Here is an 18,566-nt window from a genome sequence, read left to right as displayed (position 1 = left end):
CATAGTAACTCCTCTTTCATTTCTGATTTTATTCAAGTTTTCTTCCTTCTTGTGTGATCATGGTATTTTCCTGCCAGGTAAATAGTGACTCCTCCTTCTTTTTGTGTTTGATGACTCTGACTCAAGAGTTCATATTTTGTTTATCCTCTCAAAAAACCAGCTCTTAGTCTCATTGATGTTTTGTATTGTTTTTAAGTCTCTGGTTTCATTTATTTCCACTCTGATCTTTATTATTTCCTACCTTCTACTGACTTTAGACTTTGTTCTACTTCCTTTAGGTGTAAGATTTAATTATTTATTTGAGACTGTGCTTTTCGAGGCAGGCCTTTATTTATCATTATAACCTTCCCTCTTAGAACTGCTTTTGCTGCATCCTAAAGGTTTTGGACCACTGTGTTTTCATTTTCATTTGCCTTCAGGTATTTCTTGGCTTCCTCTTTGACTTTTTCATCAATCTATTGGTTTTTCAGTGACATGTTGTTCAGCCTGCATGTGTTTGTGTTTCTTGCAGTTGTTTTCTTATGATTGATTTCTAGTTTCATCTTGCTGTGGTCGGAAAAGATGTTTGATATGATTTCAGTCTTCTGAAATTTTTTGAAACTTGTTTTGTGGGTTATCACATGATCTATCCTGGAGAGTCTTCCATGTACACTTGAAAAGAATGTGTATTCTGCTGTTTTGGGCTAGAATGTTCTGTATGTATCTGTTAAGGCCATCTGGTCTAATGTGTCATTCAAAGCCACTGTTTCCTTACTGACTTTCTGTCTGGCTAATCTATCCAAGCTCTAAATGAGTCAGTGAGGTAGAGTAGAAGGAATCTTGGACTGGCATTTGGGCGACCTACTTTCTCGTCTGGCTCCATTACTAACTGCCTAGCATATAATCTTGAGCACATAACTGCTTCAGAGTTAAGCAGAGACATAGGCGGTCTCTTCAATTTCCCTAGAAATTCTACCAACCTATTATTTTTAATTGTGCTGTTACTTTATACGAATCTAGGCAAATTTTGAAACTTTCTACATTGGTTTCCTAATATTTAAATGGCACCGATGAAGTTCAAAGGTAGGGTGTAAGAAAAAGTAGATAAGATGTCTTGGAGAGAAAAGAATCCTTTAATTGAAATTGTATAGTACCATCTCATAATTTAGTTCAAGGAAAGTATATGCCATCTGCTCCATGTGCATTATGTCCAAGAGGTATAAGAAGAAGTAAATACTCAGTGAGAGTTGAATGCCACCAAACAAAGCAAAACACTAACTGTTTTAGGTGGGAGAAAAATAAAGTAAAAGATGTTTACTTGCATGCATACATACACTCATGAGCAAATTCACACACACACACACACACACACACACACACACACAGTTATTGATGACATTATCCAACATCAGAATTGTGATCAGCCAAAGAAAAAATGTTTCTCTTTCTAAAAGATTCCATTTCTACAACCTTGTGTTTTAATTTTGGAAAATATTAACAATTTGGGAAACAGTCTAGTGAATTTTTTCCATAAGAAATATGCATGCAGATTTTAATTCAATCTGTCACCAGATTATATTTTCCAGATTATTATATATACTATTAGCCGTGAGAAGCACATACATTGTCAACAACAATTTCAGAAAAATTTATATTCTGTGAGGTTTTCATATTTGGGAGAAAAACTTTTGAATGTTATATGCCAATATTCACTTTTATGGGATTCTGAATGCTAATTTGAGAGGCAAGAGTACCAACATGATAATAGTCCACAACAGAAATACAACTCTTAGAGTAATCAGTATTAGAAGTTAAAATATCTTAAAGGTTTTTCTATGATAGACAATAAACAAAGAGCAAAAGGAAGCACAGTCTTTCTAGTTTAAGGAAGAAAAAGTGCAACTTAGACATTGGCTATTTCTGACCTCCTTTCTCTTACTCTTGGAATGTTAATTATGTTTGAAAGTTAGATTTCACGGCCCAGCTGGACAAAAAAAAAAAAAGTTTACTTCTCTTTGAGTTTAATTCTGTCTCTTTATTTAAATCCCCAAAGCTCCCATTTTATGTCTATGATTCCTTATTACTTCTGCATTCTTACCTTCTCTTTCTATATGCTCAAGTGCTATCTCATTACACAGGGGTACCCAAGATATACAGGAGGACATCATTAGTTCTACCAAAGGAGTCAAAGTGAAAAAAGAATTCAGTTTAACACATCTTGCTTTAAGAATACATGCCTTTCAGGGGCTCCTGGGTTGGGCCACTGCCTTTGGCTTGGGTCATGGTTCCGGGGTCCTGGGACTGGGTCCCGCGTCGGGCTCCTTGCTCAGTGGGGCGCCTGCTTCTCTCTCTGCCTCTCCCTGCCACTCTGCCTGCTTATGCTCTCTCTCTCTGACAAATAAATAAGTAAAATCTTAAAAAAAAAGAATACATGCCTTTCAGAGTAACGCTTTATTAAGGATTTCAAACTAGGCATCAACCCAATCATACTTGAAATATCTGTGTCTAGAGAACTAACAGTCACTTTAGCAGCTCTTATAATTCTTAGCACCCTGATACCAAAGGGTTCCTTAAAGACAAGCATTGTATCCTGACAGACCTAGAAGTTCCGCGTTTTACCTCAGCCTTACGAACTGTAGACATTACCTGCTTATTAAGGATCAACACTTGCTTGTTAAAAGCTAGTAGTCCCTCAGCTCTTGTCTTCATTAATAAAGATTAATAGAAAATGGTTAAGAGCTAAGTATGCCCCTTCAAAACCTCCACATTTATTTTCCATTGAGTAGTCAGTAGGGGTAAATAGAGTATATTTGCCAATCACCAGGAAGGCTTTTTGCTCAGGGATCCAAAGCATTTGCTGAAGACCATGAAGGTTAGGATTTCCTCACATAAGAAAAGTCTGCAGCTTCCGTTTCCCAGGTCTAAATACAACAGCTCAAGTTACATGCCTCCACACTGTCTTTAAACATTCGTATCCCAGCTCCCATATTTGCAAAACAAGAGGGTTGAACAAAAATCCCTGAGGTTGCTTTCAGCCCTTGGGGTCTATGATAAAACCAGGAGGGGAAAACAAAGAGTCATGGTCATTTAGAAGTATTTGTTATAAAATCTTGAAAATAAAAATAGGGCGGCTGCTTCCAACAATTGCTTTAAAAATGTGTCTTGAAGACACTTCACAAGCTTAGCATAGCCAACGAAAATGTTTTCTGAGCTCGTGGTGTTTTACTACGTTTAGATAGCCTTCAAAATCATGTCCTTGACAAATGTCTCTCTGCCCTGTGGAGACCGACCAGTAACGTTTAGGGCATACAGGAAATACTTCAAGAAATTCTTTCTTAAAGAACTGTCCTAGAGTTCCCCTGCTGAGTTGTGAGAGTTCTTGTTCCAAGTACAGAAAGTCTGGAGGCAGAACCTTGGAGTCTGTACCTAACACAAGCCGTTCACAGGTTTCTTAGGCCCCTGGAAGTTTGAGAACCAGGGTTTCAGAATGGTTATCTTTATATGTGTGGGTTTCGGTCAGGATCTGTTAACAGGCTGCCGTGTCCTCTCCGGCCCTTACCCAGTATCCATTGTCCTTTGTGAGCCTTCTGCTTACATTCTTGTCACCACTCCCATATGTTAGCAAGGGGGAAAAAAAGTCATTTGATACGGAGTTAAGGTGATCAAACATTCCGAAATGTTACCTAGTTCCACATTCTAGGTCCCCGAGAGCCTTTTGTCTCCTGAGGTCCTAGGTCCTTCTTCCATTCCTCTGGTAACTCTCTGGACTGTCCTGCCTCCCTGGCGCTTAACATCATCTCCCTGTCTCCCTCTCTGAAATTTCTCTTAGATCCTTTAGAACTGAATTGCCCGGGTCTCGGAGCTGTGTTTTCCTCCTGGGGACACAAAGGGTTTCACTGACCTGGTAATGATTAGTCGACTCCATTTCACCTTGAGCCAGGCTTGTAGCAGTGCCTTGTGTGAATGAAGCCACAGCCAGACCCCTCACCATGGAAAGGCTGCCTTTCCGCATCTGTATCCTCCTCCAGACCCCTCCACTGGAGAGAGGGAGGTCAAGCATCCATTAGGCATCTCTACATTCTTCCTTACCTTTCACTCTGTCTACTCCCAAGGCCTAATGGAGACACCGCGGTGCTCAAAAGTTCTTTATTCTTCCGTGTACTGCTTTTCCACATCTGGACTGTGCCTCTCTCCACCTACCTCCCACATGTCCCACTCGACATCCTCGCTTACCCTTGAGGGGACCACGGTGCAAATTCCAGACACCCCAGGGAATCCTTGTAACCAGTAGGCATTACATGCCATTAAACTGCTAACATCTTGTATAAGGAATTCTCTTTGGGGCTTATCATGGAAGAGCGGTAAGCGAAAGAGAAAGGGAACAGAAGTAGCCAAGAAGGGAACTCTATCCTCTATGTGGTCTGTGCTCTTATAATGAATCTGCAGTATTTAAGGTATTTCCGGATTCCTTTATTAGATAATAACGCCCCTAGCGTCTTGAATGGCTTAATTCCTCTGATGGAAATGCCTTCTGTTTTTCTGGATATAACGTTTGTATTGATCATAATAGAAAGACGGTTCACACAATTTGAAATCAAAAGTTCATCAGCTCTAAACCTACCTCTGAGGGCTATAGTAGTTGTAATTTCAGAATTTTTTTGTGCAGAGTCAAGTGTGTACACACAAATACACACACACGAACATTTTATAAAAATAGATTATAGACAGTTTTGGAAGCTGTATTCTCACTTAGCAACAGACAGGGTGATTACTTCCTTATCCCTAAATACATGCTGATGCCATCACATTGAATAGTGCATAGGATTCGTAGGGTTTGAACACTGCATTATATGAATTCACCGTTATATATGTAATTGACTCCCAAGTATAGAATATTTAAGTTGTTTCTACTTTGTGTCAATCATAAGTGATGCTATAAATAACATTTTTTCTACCTACATCTTTGTATGATTTTCCAGTTACTTCCTTAATATAAATTTTTTTTAACTTAAGCATATGGGTCTTGTATATGCACATTTTGAAGACTTGTAACTATAATGCTTCAGAAAGAAAACAGTCCCTCAGAAACTCTGCAACAATTTAATTCCAGTGCATAGGCACTATTTGGCGATTCTGTTTGACTAAGACCAGCAGGAGAATCGTATTTGAAATGTCAGGCTAAGTTACCCCAACAGCAAAGGGAAATGTTATTCTACCTGGATGCTTTACACCTCAATCTTTGCAGCACTAGAGACTATATTGTATTTATGTTATAGGCAGCGTTAATTTTTATGAATTAATTCATAATTACTGATAATATGTGAGTAATGCAGCATACTTCTTGATTTACCTTAGGATAGAGCTTTGCTAACATTCCACGTTTCTTCTTTGTTTTCCGGATGATGATTTATTTGGTTAATTTAGCTTCTCATCCTCAAGTGAAATGTGGATTTTATAGCACAGATCATTCATTTGTATATTCTTAAATGGCTTCTACAGATTAACATGTTCTAAATACAGTTGATGGTAGAGCACTCGTTCTCCTGCCTAAATTATTCATGTTTGGGGGAGGCTTTCAGGCAAGTGTCTGATTTTACTTTTCCACGTGAGTTGTTGTCTCAGTGCATTTTACACAAAGGAAACAAAGCGGAAAATGTTGGAACTTGGTGAAAACAAATCCCAGGTGCACACGAATAAAGAAGGGTAGAGGAAAAGGAGAAGCATATGGGAAGAAGAGCAGAAAGGAACAGATGCCAGATGGAAGGAGTCAATGGAAAAAGCTGCCTAGAGTGCAGAAATGGAAAAGTCAAAATGTGGGGGGAGACCTTTCCATTTCTCAAAGCAGGAAGAATTCCAGTACTAGCATGAGTCACTTGAAAACTGAGTGGTTTATATTAGTCACCGGGAGGAGCCATTTTTTTTTCTACCAGAAACATCAAGAATCATTGACTGCAACACTACAGAAAAGCAATCCATTCCACTGTATGTTTCATGCCAAAAGTCTCAGAATTCTGCAAGAGGAAATACACATAGGGCTAAACACTGTCTACCCTCAAAATTGCTGTCAAAACGCCCCCATTATATGGCTCATAAAAGCAGAGAGCTAGATTTTTACTGAGGACTGCTAGACGGTTCACTATAGGTTTACCTACTATGGAAAGAACCAAACCAATGTACTTTCAGTGGGATTGTTAGACTCAACAAGCACCCTTCTAGATATTTTGACTTAGTGTCTCCTGCTGCTTTTCAGGTCTCATTTGGAAGCCAGTTCTGACCAATGGAAGCGTCTGCACCTTTCTCTTCAGGAACTTCTGGTATGGCTCCAGCTGAAAGATGATGAGTTAAGCCAGCAGGCACCCATCGGAGGCGACTTTCCAGCAGTTCAGAAGCAGAATGATGTACACAGGGTAGGACATTTTTAAGACAGGTGCCTTGCACCAAGTCAACTTTTTTAGGGATGGTTTTGAAATGCGTTTTTGATTGAAATTAGGTTGACTAGAAAACTTCAGTTTGTTAGTCCAGGGTCAATTATAAGTAATCCAAACCATTGTTATTTTAAATATCAAAAGTGTCCACGTGAATAATAGCCTCTAAGAATTTGTCCTTCTCTTTTAGTGATTTTTAGACATTTTGTTATGGAAAATATAAAACATACCAAATCGGAGAGAATCCTATAATGAGGAGCCCTTACCCATCAAGACTTCAACAATTATCAGCTCATAGCTGATCTTACTTCTTCTAGACCACTGCTGGTCCTCTATTATTTTGAAGTAAATATCAGGCATGGATCATTTAATTCATAAATAATGGAGAAAATATCTCAAAAGATAAGGATACATTCCTTCAAAGAGACCACATGCCTACTATAGTGCTTTTTAAGTGTCAATAGTTTTATTCTAAAAAATATCCCAGCATTATTCAAGTTTCCACTTTTAACACACATATCTTAAATGTTTTAACATGTTTTTTGTTTAAATGAGAATTGAAATAAGGGTCACACATTGTATTTGGTTAATTTGTCTCTTAAATACATTTTGTAAAAATGTTTATTTTGAAATAAGTATAGATCCACGGTGAGTTGTAAAAATCGTACAGTTTCCATATGTGTTTCATCCAGTTTGCTCTAATGGTTACATCTTATATAAGACCATAAATATTGTTATTTCAACAGACACTGTAAAAAGGTACAGTTACCTTTTTACTCAATTCAGACTAGCCACATTTCAAGCACACAGTAGCCCATGTGACTCATGGCTGCCATATTGAACAGTACAGTTCAATAGGTTTGATCAGATTCAGATTTGACTTTGGTAAAGATTGTTTCATAGATGGTTGTGTATTCTTCCATCATCGGGAGGTGTATAATGTCTTGCTTTCTCTTTTACCTGTGTGATTTTGGCAGTTGTTCGTGATCACTGACTAGGGGTTACAATATGATAATTGCCTATTTCTATAATTTCATCTTCATTTATTAACCAGAGGACTTCGGTGGAAAAAAAGTCATTCATCTATTATTTGGGCACCCAGTATACAGTTCATATATGATAGGCAGGATACTTTCCCAGCCTTCAGAATAACAAGTTGTTTACTAGCATCCTCTAACAGTGACCAATTGTTCCTCTCTCTTTCTCTCTCTCTCTCTCTCTATCTCTCTGTTTTGCTCTTTCTTGTATTTCCATTTTCTCTATTGGACTCTGAGTGGGGAAGTCAGAGACTTGGTCTTGCTCATTTCTAAGACCCTCATACCTAGTGAAGTGTCTGGTATACATTGGATACTGATAAGTGTTTTTGAAATGAGAATAAAAGGCACAAGAACAGAAATGAACGGCAAAGCAAGGAAATGAGTAACAAACTATAAAAGTTTGATAAAATGGTAGCACTTTTATATGTTCAGCATTTAAAGAAAGATCTCTATGGAGATACAGCCAAAGGTGGCATCTTGAAGGCAGTCAAAGGTTTATATTATTCCAGAGAAGAAGATATAGAAGATTACTCAAAGGGAAGAGACCGTGAGGGAAGATCCAGGAGTCTCTGAAAAAAATTGCCAAGGAAACTGACAGTTTCTTCTTTAGCCATTCCCCTTCATAAAATTCAGAACATTAAATTAGCTCTGTGGTAGGGTGGAATATAATAGTGACATTTTTTAAATGTTCTAACTTTGAATAAATAGTCAAAACACTCTGGTGTATGTGTAGAAGAGCATTCATTGAGACAGAAGGGCATTTTAAATAGAATGCGTTATATGATATAAAGAAATGAGACAGAATTTCTACAAAAGGTGTAATTTTAGTCTAATTCTAGAAACCAAAGATGAATCATTGAACAAGCACACTGAAAGTCAGGAGAGACTGTAGTCACATTCTTCCATAAGTTAGATTGTGATTGCTACTTTGTTCCTCAGCTGTGAAGATGAGGAATTTGGTCCAAATAATTTTCACAGTCCCTACTAGCCAGCATCTTCTTATAAATAGTCCCTCACTATCCCTGGTTATTGGCTTTTGTCACTTGTTAACAGTGGTAAAACGTTAGTACTTATTCTCAGTCGTTTTACGCAGGAATCCCATAACTAGTTACATGCTTTTGGGAGAGGGTGAAGCTAGAGTTACAGCTGACATGCACCGGACTGAAAGGAATTAAGCCCCACTTGGCTAGAGGGCTTGTTCAGATACCCATCTGTTACCCTTCTTTGACTTCTCAGGACTTCCAGCCCATGGATAACTGTTCTATACGTTAGTTCCACTACTCCTCTATCTTCGCCTCTCTCCCAATCTAACTTAGATTCAACCATAAAACATTTTAATAACTCCCAACACCCTAAGACCTGTGCTTTACCATCTTTTTATAGCTGCCATCTGCCAAAGCTCAAAGCTTGGAAGATCTAACTACTTTCCCCTGTCCAAACAACAATGGAGCAGACCAGTATAATCACTTTTTCAAGATGACAAGCCAAGGCTTCCTTTGATGAGCCTAATACGTCACTGAGTTAGTTTGCCTCCAAAATGGTTCCTGACTCCATCTACTGTAGTCATCACAATAGTCACAGAAGTCCATTTCTCCTAACCTTTCTGCATGTACTCTTGGCACCCTACAGTGCCGTCTTTACATTTCAGCCAGAGTAATTTACATAAAAACATACAATGAATTATGTCAATCCCCATCTTAGCCCTATTTAGTGGCTTCTCCATGCCATGGAGAAAAGGCCAAAATCTTCAGCAAGGGCCCCAACCTTCTCTTTTCTCCCTGCTCTTCCTCTTTCCCTCTGGCCACCAGCCATGCCACCTTCTTTTGGTTTGCTCAGTTCTCTGTGTTCTTCCCAGGTGGTGCTTGGAACATGCTGGTCCTCTGTCTGAAGCCCTTTCCACCTACACATACCCCTTTATAATTTCCTGGCTAACATCTGATAAGCTTTTACATCTTGGCTCAGACATCAAGCAAGCTTTTCCCTGCTGCCCACATTTGACCAGATCTTCCTCTACATATTCTCATACACAGTCTACTTTTCCTTCTGCAGCTTAATATTCTTTGTCATCACACATCTGTGTAAATACTTGATTCATGTCCATCACCTTCGCTAAACCATGTTCTCCAAGAAGGCTTCTTTTGGGGAGAAGGTTGTCATTTTTATACCCAGCCCTTAATAAGGTGCCTAGTACAGGGTGTACACTAACTAGGTAAAGAAACAAAGGAATTAAGGAAGAAAGGGAAGAAGGGAAAGAGGAAGGCAAAAAATCAATCAGTGATCTGATCTTAACCTTGTTGGTTCTTCTCTAGTTTACTGAGACCAAGGGCAGGGAAAGAAAGAAGAGAGAGGGGTGTTCCTTCCTCACAGCAGGATTTTTCTGGTTGTTCCCAACTCAGCATCCGTGTGTACTGTGGAGAGCTCCTTTGATGCACTGTTTTTACTTGGGGTCTGGCCCAATGTTTGACAAGCTTCTCTTTATACCCTTAAGAAAACTTCTCGTCACAAAACACTCTTCCTCCCTCAGAGAACATCATCACTCTGAAGTGTTGATGAGGAAACAATTTAGCACCCTGTTTACTCGGAGTTTTGTCATATTTATGCAGTAGCCCTTTTAGAGTTGCAGAGGAATGCCTGTCTAGTTAGTAATGCTCCTGGTGCCTGTTGGCAAGAACAACAAAGGAAAATCCTTGAAACTGGGTCTCTTTATCTGATCTTCTGAACTTCCTTAGGAATAGAGAAAGGAAATATAATCAGTGCAAAACTCTGTCAAGACCTAGTCTTTGGCAGGTTTTGTATTTGTAGACTTGTTTTACATTGCCGCATTCCTAGTATTATAAATTGTCTTGCTCTTTGTGGGTTTCTGGATTCAAATACTGTTCATGTAGAATGTTTAGTATCAAGATGAGTCATTTGTTATCATAGACTTATTCCACATGTATTTGGTGTGTCACTTTTTTTTCAAATCCCCTGCTCACTATCTATTGTAAATTATTAATGCCCCTGGTCATTACTTTCTGTGGGAATCGAAATCCCATTAGAATGTCAGAAGTCGAAGCTATAGAAAAACGTTTTTCACTTTTCTTTTCTCTAAATCAGGATGTTTATGAAAGAGGTGACTTACATTTTCGTTGGATATCATTACAGATTAATGATAACATTTTATAGCAAAATATCCTTGTGTCTTATACTCTTAAAGCAAAAATATGTAGTCATTCTCAAGCACTTTGGTGGAGGGGTGTGTGGTTTTCTTATAGGTAAAATTCCAAAACAATCCACACAGGTAGTTAGGGACTGCAGACTCACTCCCCAAAGCAATTTTCACACCCATGGGAGTGGATCTTTGTTCCCCAAACCAGCTGGGCAGCATAACAAGGGCAACTGGCTCTCAGGCCTAATTAATAAAATAATGTTCCATATGCGGTGAAGTGTTATAAATAATTAAAGCTCAAACATGCCTTCGCAAATACAAACGGACCAATTTTTATACCTTTTGCATACATTATTCCAGCTTTTACGGTTCCTCATTATTTGCCTCACCAGACTGACTCGTTTTCAATTAGTGTGCATTATTCTGATCCAGATATATTTTTAAAACTGACTTCCTTTGTTTTACTTGAGCAGTCACTAAAGTGATATTTATTACTTGTCTACGTCTGTGATTAACCTAGAGAGAGTTTTAAAGGAGCAAATCATAGTGGGAAATTTCTAAGGAGAACTGCAATAAACCATGAGCTTATTTAACTCCCTTCATCCGACACCAAATCCAAATGGAGATTAGGTCTTGATTATAAGAACACTGTAGGTAATGACTTCTTGTTTGCATTTGTACTAATGAAATTGTTTGTCATTAGGCTTTCATCTTTCAATTTAAAAATATCTGTAATTCCTTCCCTTGAGACCGCTAAGGACACTTTCACAGCTTCCTGAGCTTTTCTGGTTAAGATTGAGATGGAAGTAATCAATACATACATTATTAAAACAGTGGACAGAAAGCCATTATTGCGTGGAAGCTGTTGACAAATGAAAAGGCTTGAATAAAGTAGTTTACTTGTTCATTTGTCAGGTCGTATATTATGCACGTTCGATTTCCTCAGAAGTCACCACAAAGTGAGGCAGAGGTTCAGAAATTCAATAAAATTATCCTGGAATCATGCTGTTGATTATACATTTATTTAAGCTAATTCTGTTATCAATGCTGGCCTGCTTCCTTTGGGTGCATTTTAGCATGTGTGTCAGCTTGATGAGTTCCCTGTGTTTTCTTTCCACACAAATAGAATATGTCTTTGGGTGCCTTTTGTGAATGTTAAGATTCAAGTCAGCTCTGTATTTTAAAAAATGTTCCCTAGCACCTCTGAAAAACAACAAAAAAAGGTTGTGAGAGGGTAATTCATTCGATGACCTGGCCTCTTAGAGTTTCTAAACAAGTTTGGTTCACCTACAAATTCACTTTGAGTTTTATTTCCTCTAAGCTGTCTGCTTTACTATGTTGGAGGAAATGGACAAATTGACATCCTTTTTTTTTTCTCAACCAAGCCAAACTTCATTCCTTAAAAAGGTTAAGAAAAGCAACAAACTCAGAGCAAGACTGATAAAGAAAAATACCCCAGAAAATAAAATTGACAGTATCAGGTGGGGATGAGGAAAACATGACTATGGAGCTTACAGATGTTAAGATAATAAAACATCTCAAAAGTAACTCCTCACTAATAAATTTCAAAATTTAAATAAAAAGCACAAATTTTCTAAAAATAAAACATTCAGCTAAATCAAGAAAAAATTAGAAATCTGAGTATTACTTTGGAAATAGACATCTTTTTGATCTATTCTTCATCCCTAATAGAGTAAGCTACTTTTGTGTAAGTTTCATATTTTATGCAGTCATATTTAGGAATGCTGAATAGAAAAGATTTTTAAATTATTTTTAGAACTACATTTCTAGGCATTTGAGGGAGTCTTCTGAAAACTAGCTATATCATCAAAACTTGAGAACGGAGGCATCTAGGATTTGCCACTTTTCTTTAATGAGTATAATAAAATAAAATGTGAATAATTTACAAATTAAGTTCCCTGCCAAAGTCCTCTTTCTAACCACATAAAAACATTGATATCTTGAAAAATATTCTTAAAATAATATTTGTATAGGACTTTGCCTTTATAGGACACTTTTACACATTCATTTAATTTTGAATGAACCCCTCTGATCATTTTCTGTGTATTTCCTTTTTCCCAAAAAATTATTTTAGGAAAAATTGCACCATAACTCAGACTCCTAGAGTGTATTGATTCTTTCAGCAATTATTTATTGAGGGCCTACCCTATGCTGGGGCTGAGGATACAGAAGTGAAAAAAAATGAGACTGCCTACAACAGACCTTCAGATTTTCCTGAGCGAAATATGAAGGAAACCAGTAAATTAACATATAAACTCCTTTCAATTCAGTGCTATAAAGAGAAAATCAACAAAACAGAAATAGAGAAAGAATGAGAGGTAGTGACCTACCCGAGGAGATTGTTATTCATTTACACAAAGGTCTGAGTGACTGAGCCATGCAAAGACCTTGAGCAAAGAATATTTTAGGCAGAAGGAGCAGCTAATGCAAAAACCCAGAGGTAAGAACAGGTTTGGTGTGCTCAAGGAATAACTAGAGGGGCTAATGACATTGTAGAGAGTGGCAAAAGCCAGATAATTATTGGTGTTATCTGCCACAGTTTGGGGTCGCTTTTGTTTTGTGCATGATGAGACACCCCTGGAGGACCATAAGCAGGGATGATATGATCTGGTTTCATGCATCCTAAAGCTGACTTTGGCTGCTCTATGGAGAATTGACAGTAGGAGGAGCAGAACTGAAAGCAGGGAGAAAGTTGGTAGGGTGTTGAAGTCATTTAGGAAGGAGATGATGATGACTTGGCTTAGAGTAGAAATGACAGACTTTGTGAAAGATCATTTGACCCAAGATCTATTTTGAAGGTATTGCTGATAGAACTTACAATCGATGGGATATGGAATATGAGAGAAAGTGAAGAGTCAAGGATGACTCTGAAGTCTCTGATTTGAACAACTGAGGAAATGATGATGCCATTTATGGACATGGGAAAGACTTTGAAATGATCATGGGTGAGGGCATGTACGTAAAGCAAAACAAGGGTTCCGTTTTTGGATTATATTGATAGACAGAGACAAATGGAATGATTCAGAAATTATTCATCACTTACACTTGACAATCTCAGACTTGGGCTGAGCCTCTTGAGAATGGATATAAATTAATTTGTCACAGGGTCTCCTAATAATCCAGTCATCTATACTCTTGCTTCAGAAGGAATTTCTAAAATTTAGGGTTTAGGTTCAATGACCTAAGACCTAATTCTCTAAGTGACCATGAGAACAGATTGAGTTTTTCCAGTGATTTCTCAAGGTCAGCTGAGAGCTTAACAACATTATTGTCAGTAGGAAGTGACTTCCCCAGTGGTTGTTGGAAGCAACCCAGGCCTACGATTGAGAGTCAAACAGCTGTTCAAGATGCTGCGTGGGCACTAAACTATTCCTCCATAGTATCACAGATCTGCAAGCAGGCTGCACTCTGTTCTAGCTCATGCCCTTGATCTCAGAGAACACAACTTTTAGCTTAAAGTAATTCCAAAAAAGCAAATCTGACCAAGGAGTCAGTTAACCACATCTTCCCCGCCAAACACTCAAAAATGTTTTCTCATTGAATACAGTTAGATTTTTAACAATAATTTCAGGCTTGAAATGTATCCATTTATCTTTCAATTTTTCTTGAAATTGATTCAGTCTCACTTATAAATTGCTGTTGTTCATGTTGTTGACTCTCTGAAACAATAGATATATCTGATGCAACCATCCATTGTCTTTACTATTAAGTGGACTGGAAATGGATGATGATATAGTCAAACTCTCAAAAGTAATGAGAGGAAGGGTGGTTGTGAGAGGCTGAGGAGAAGATGAAATGGGAACTTGCTGTTCAATATGAAGTGTCAGTTGTGCAGGAGGAGTAAGTTCTAGAAATCTGCTGTACAGCCTAGGGCCTAGAGCTAACACTCCTGTATTGTGCACTTAAAACTCTCTTAAGAAGACGGATCTCATGTTAAGTGTTGTTAGCACAATAAAAAAAAACCAAGATGATTTGACCTTTTCTTTATATCCCATATGCTCAATTTGTATAACCTCTCTAATGCCAGCTATTTCAAATGATTATTAAGGGAATCCTTTGTCTTTTGTTTTGTTGTTGTTGTTCTGTTCTTTCAAATTTCTTTGTTCCACGGATCCCTGTGAATTTACCTTAGATTCTTAGAGGCAAAATTCCTGTGACTCCAGTTAACCACATTTCTGGATCTTGCCCTTTTCTATAGACCCCAGCATCCAATAAATAAAGTATTAGTGATGTGTTTGAGACTCAATAAATATGGTAAGGAATGTCATTACAGTGACAGAATATATTCAACTTTCTTATCAGAAATAAAAACACTATAAGAGGCATATAGAAAAAGTAGAAATAATATGGAAACTAGCATGATAATATAGGATGACAAAGCTAAAACACTGACCAATTTGTAGACATGACTGTGTTAATGTCCTTGTCCTGTGCCCACTCAGGAACCATTTGTTGAGTGCATGGCTCCATTGGGATCACTATAAATTGTAGAGTCTGTCTAGTGTTCTCTCATCTCTTAGCTAATGCTTCAGACTAGAGGAAAAACCCCAACTAGTGGTTCAGACTATTGAATTTGTGCATGTGTATGCATGAAAATCTCCTCCAGGGAAGAAATCACTACGATTAAGAAGGCAGAGCTAATAGGGCCTCCTCTTGAGGAAAATCCACTCAAGTAACTCAAAGGTTACACTCAACTTTGGATCTGACACAAAAGAATAGGCCCAGAATAAGAGCTCTCACTTTTTCCAGATTGACAGCATTTAACTTTTTCTCTAATAATTCACGAGCCCACGCTTTCACCCCCAAGCATATTCTGCATCTAAATCAAACTGGCTTCCATATAACACACTCTGGTTTTCTAACTGGGTGTTCTCTTATGTATTCAACAATATTTACTATCCACTGTGTGCCAAGCGGTTCCTATAATTTTTATCATTAGTAACGATGCCTAGAAGAGACTATCTCCAACTGCCACCATGTAACAGGCCCATGGCCAATTAATGACCTAAATGACCTAAACATGTTGATTACAGAACATTCAAACTGGGGCACCTGGGTGGTGCAGTCAGTTAAGTGTCCGACTCTTGGTTTCAGCTCTCATTGTGATCTCAGGGTTGTTATCTTGAGGTCATGACATCGATCCCCATATGGGGTTCAGCATTCAGTGCAGAGTCTGCTTAAGATTCCGTCTCCCTTTGCCCCTCCCCAATTTAAATAAATAAAATAAATAATTAAAATATATATTCAAACCAGATGTTAGAACTTTGATAAAGTGTTTAGCAAACCCCCACATTTTAACAAACAAGGCCACGAAGGCTCAGGGAGATCTTATGGCTGGTTCTAGATCACCCAGCCAAGTTTTGGCCCAGCCCAGACTTGAACTTCCCAGTCAGCTGCCACAGTCCTCTCTTAACCGCTTAATCTGCCTCGCGGGTTGATTCTGTCACGTTCTGCTGACACATGTGAATAACGTATAGCTATTCTGTGAGATTTCATTCTGAATAACACAAATACAGACTTGCCCCTTCAGGGAAATATAGGTAAATTTCAGCTCCATGGAAACTGGCCATGGTTGAAAGAGACCTGTGTCTTGAATAGCAAGGGCTTCTACTTACATCCTTAGTAATAGGACCAGTATCTCTAGTTAAAAGCAGTATAGCTTGTCAATCAAAAATGTCAGTCCCTGGGGCTCCTGGGTGGCTCAGTTGGTTAAGTGGCCTACTCTTGTTTCAGCTCCGGTCGGGTTCTCCAGGTCTTGGGATCGATCTCTGCATTGGGCTCCGCACTCAGCTCAGAGTCTGCTTCAGATTCTCTCTCCCCTTCTCCTGCACCCCATCAAAATAAATAAATGAATCTTTAAAAAAAGAAAAAAGTGTCGGTCCCTGAACCCAGAGCTCTCATCCTGCCCTTCTTTTCTCTGAGGTACATCAATCACATCAGTATCTCACCCTGCCTGCCCTCTACATGTGGTTCTAAGTTACTTCGCATTAGAGTATTAATAGGTATTGGAGGTAATATTCACCCTATTTGGTTTTTTCCTATAAGCAGGAGATGCAGGAGAAAAAAAGTCAAATAATTAGTGACTCAGTTCTTTTTTACTACTTTCAAGTTTTTAAAATTTCTTACTTGCTTCATGGCCATTGGGATTTGCCACTTACGTGTCTTTCAAATTATTATAATTCGAGGAACCTTCATTTTTCACCATCATTCACCTGTAGCCTAGCTTAAGAATTTCAAGATCTGGATTCTAAGTGACTAATGAACTAATGGCCTTAGGTAAATCCTAACTTATCTGTACTTCAGTCTGCATTGGTAAAGCATTCACAGTATAATAGTATCACCACAAATACACCTATTCAACCAAACTATTGACTCCTTAAGGACAAAGATCCAGTTCCTACATCTTCCCTATCTTATACATAATAGGTTCAAAATTAATATTTTTCTATTAGCTAATTAATTTGCCAACAGTCAGTCACCCGGTTGGTTAGTATTTGTGATATATAAATACTGTCTATCAGGGGCACCTGTCTCGGTCAGTTGGTACAGCATGCAGCTCTTGATTTCAGGGTTGTAAGTTCAAGCCCCATGTCAGGTGTAGAGATTGCTTAAATAAATAAACTTAAAATAGTAAATATCATCTATCAGATAATTTTACCTTAAAATAAATGAATTTACCTTGGGATGTCCCTCTAGTATAATTTCTTTTTAAAGATTTTATTTATTCATTTGACACAGAGAGATCACAAGTAGGCAGAGAGGCAGGCAGAGAGAGAGAGAGAGGAGGAAGCAGGCTCCCCGCGGAGCAGAGAACCCGATGCGGGACTCGATCCTAGGACCCTGAGATCATGACCTGAGCCGAAGGCAGCGGCTTAACCCACTGAGCCACCCAGGCGCCCTCCCTCTAGTATAATTTTGTTGTGCACACTTCATATAAATTATTCTGTGAAACTTAAGAAGCTGAAGGAAAAACGTCAAACTAGTATGCCTTATTTTTTTTCTTGTTTATAAGACAGAATGTTACTTTCTTTTCACAGAGATGCCCTAAGTCTTTAATAGTTGCTTCTGATTCTTCTACATCATTGTTTTAGGCCCTGATGGAGAAGAGGATGTGTTTTAAAGAAAATAATTTTATCTGTTTGAAAGATTCTGGAAGTAAATATCTTAACATGTGAACACTGACATCTAACTAATGTAAAGACTATTCTGTATGTGTGTGGAAGGGGAGCTCTATATCTGATACTTTTTTTACATCAGCACATGAATGAACCAACTTGTCCAATTTAAAATATTAAGCATATCCTCTGGGGCAAAATCAGTATAGCACAGCATATAGACATCACTCAAATACACTTTCTTTGAGAGACAAGACAGTTATGAAAGAGTTAAGGCTCTTGACATTGAATGTTCTTATTTTTGTTTAAAAATGTCTCCATTTCCCTTCCTCTTAAAATGCAATGAACTGTCATACTGTGCAGGTTATGGTAAGTCGCTTAGGTACGGAAAAACTGATTTTTCCCTTATTTTAAAGCAGAATCTTCAGTGGTTTTGTCATTGTTGTCTTCGTTTTTGCACTTACTATGTGAGCCTTTCTCGTCTGGGTTGCTTAGGTGGTTAAGTGTCCAACTCTTGATTTCAGCTCAGGTCATGATCTCAAGGTCATGGGATCAAGCCCCACATTGGGCTCTGTGCTCAGCATGAGTGTGCTGTCCCTCTCCCTCTGTTACTTCCCCCACTCCCCCATCTCTAAAATAAATAAATAAATAAAATCTATTTTTTAAAGCCTATCTCTTTCAAACTCCTTGCTACAAGGACCATTGATACTTTTTGCCTAGAACAGTGGCTTGTACAGATAGATGCTCAAAATCTGTTAAATGAACAAATGGAAGAAAACATTTCCTTCTAACCATGCTTAAAATGACATATTCCTATTTATGGCTTTTTCCATGACATATT

General features: G+C 38.2%; 1 protein-coding gene and 1 long non-coding RNA gene across 10 annotated transcripts in view; one reads left to right on the top strand and one right to left on the bottom strand.

Annotated features, from left to right (window-relative positions):
- DMD (dystrophin) overlaps window positions 1-18,566 on the top strand; it is a 2,094,983-nt gene that overhangs the window by 1,728,525 nt on the left and 347,892 nt on the right. For all 8 annotated transcript variants that reach the window (XM_032330377.1, XM_032330378.1, XM_032330375.1 and 5 more), the window contains one exon: window positions 6,230-6,386. In XM_032330377.1, coding sequence (XP_032186268.1) covers window positions 6,230-6,386 — 157 coding nt within the window. The remainder of the gene's footprint in view (window positions 1-6,229; window positions 6,387-18,566) is intronic.
- Window positions 1-18,566, bottom strand: part of LOC116582706 — a 68,252-nt gene that overhangs the window by 42,309 nt on the left and 7,377 nt on the right. The gene's annotated exons all lie outside the window — the stretch shown is intronic.

Source organism: Mustela erminea, chromosome X (genome assembly GCF_009829155.1).
Source record: "Mustela erminea isolate mMusErm1 chromosome X, mMusErm1.Pri, whole genome shotgun sequence".
Classification (NCBI taxonomy): Eukaryota; Metazoa; Chordata; class Mammalia; order Carnivora; family Mustelidae; genus Mustela; species Mustela erminea.
This window is presented reverse-complemented; position numbering and strand designations above follow the sequence as displayed.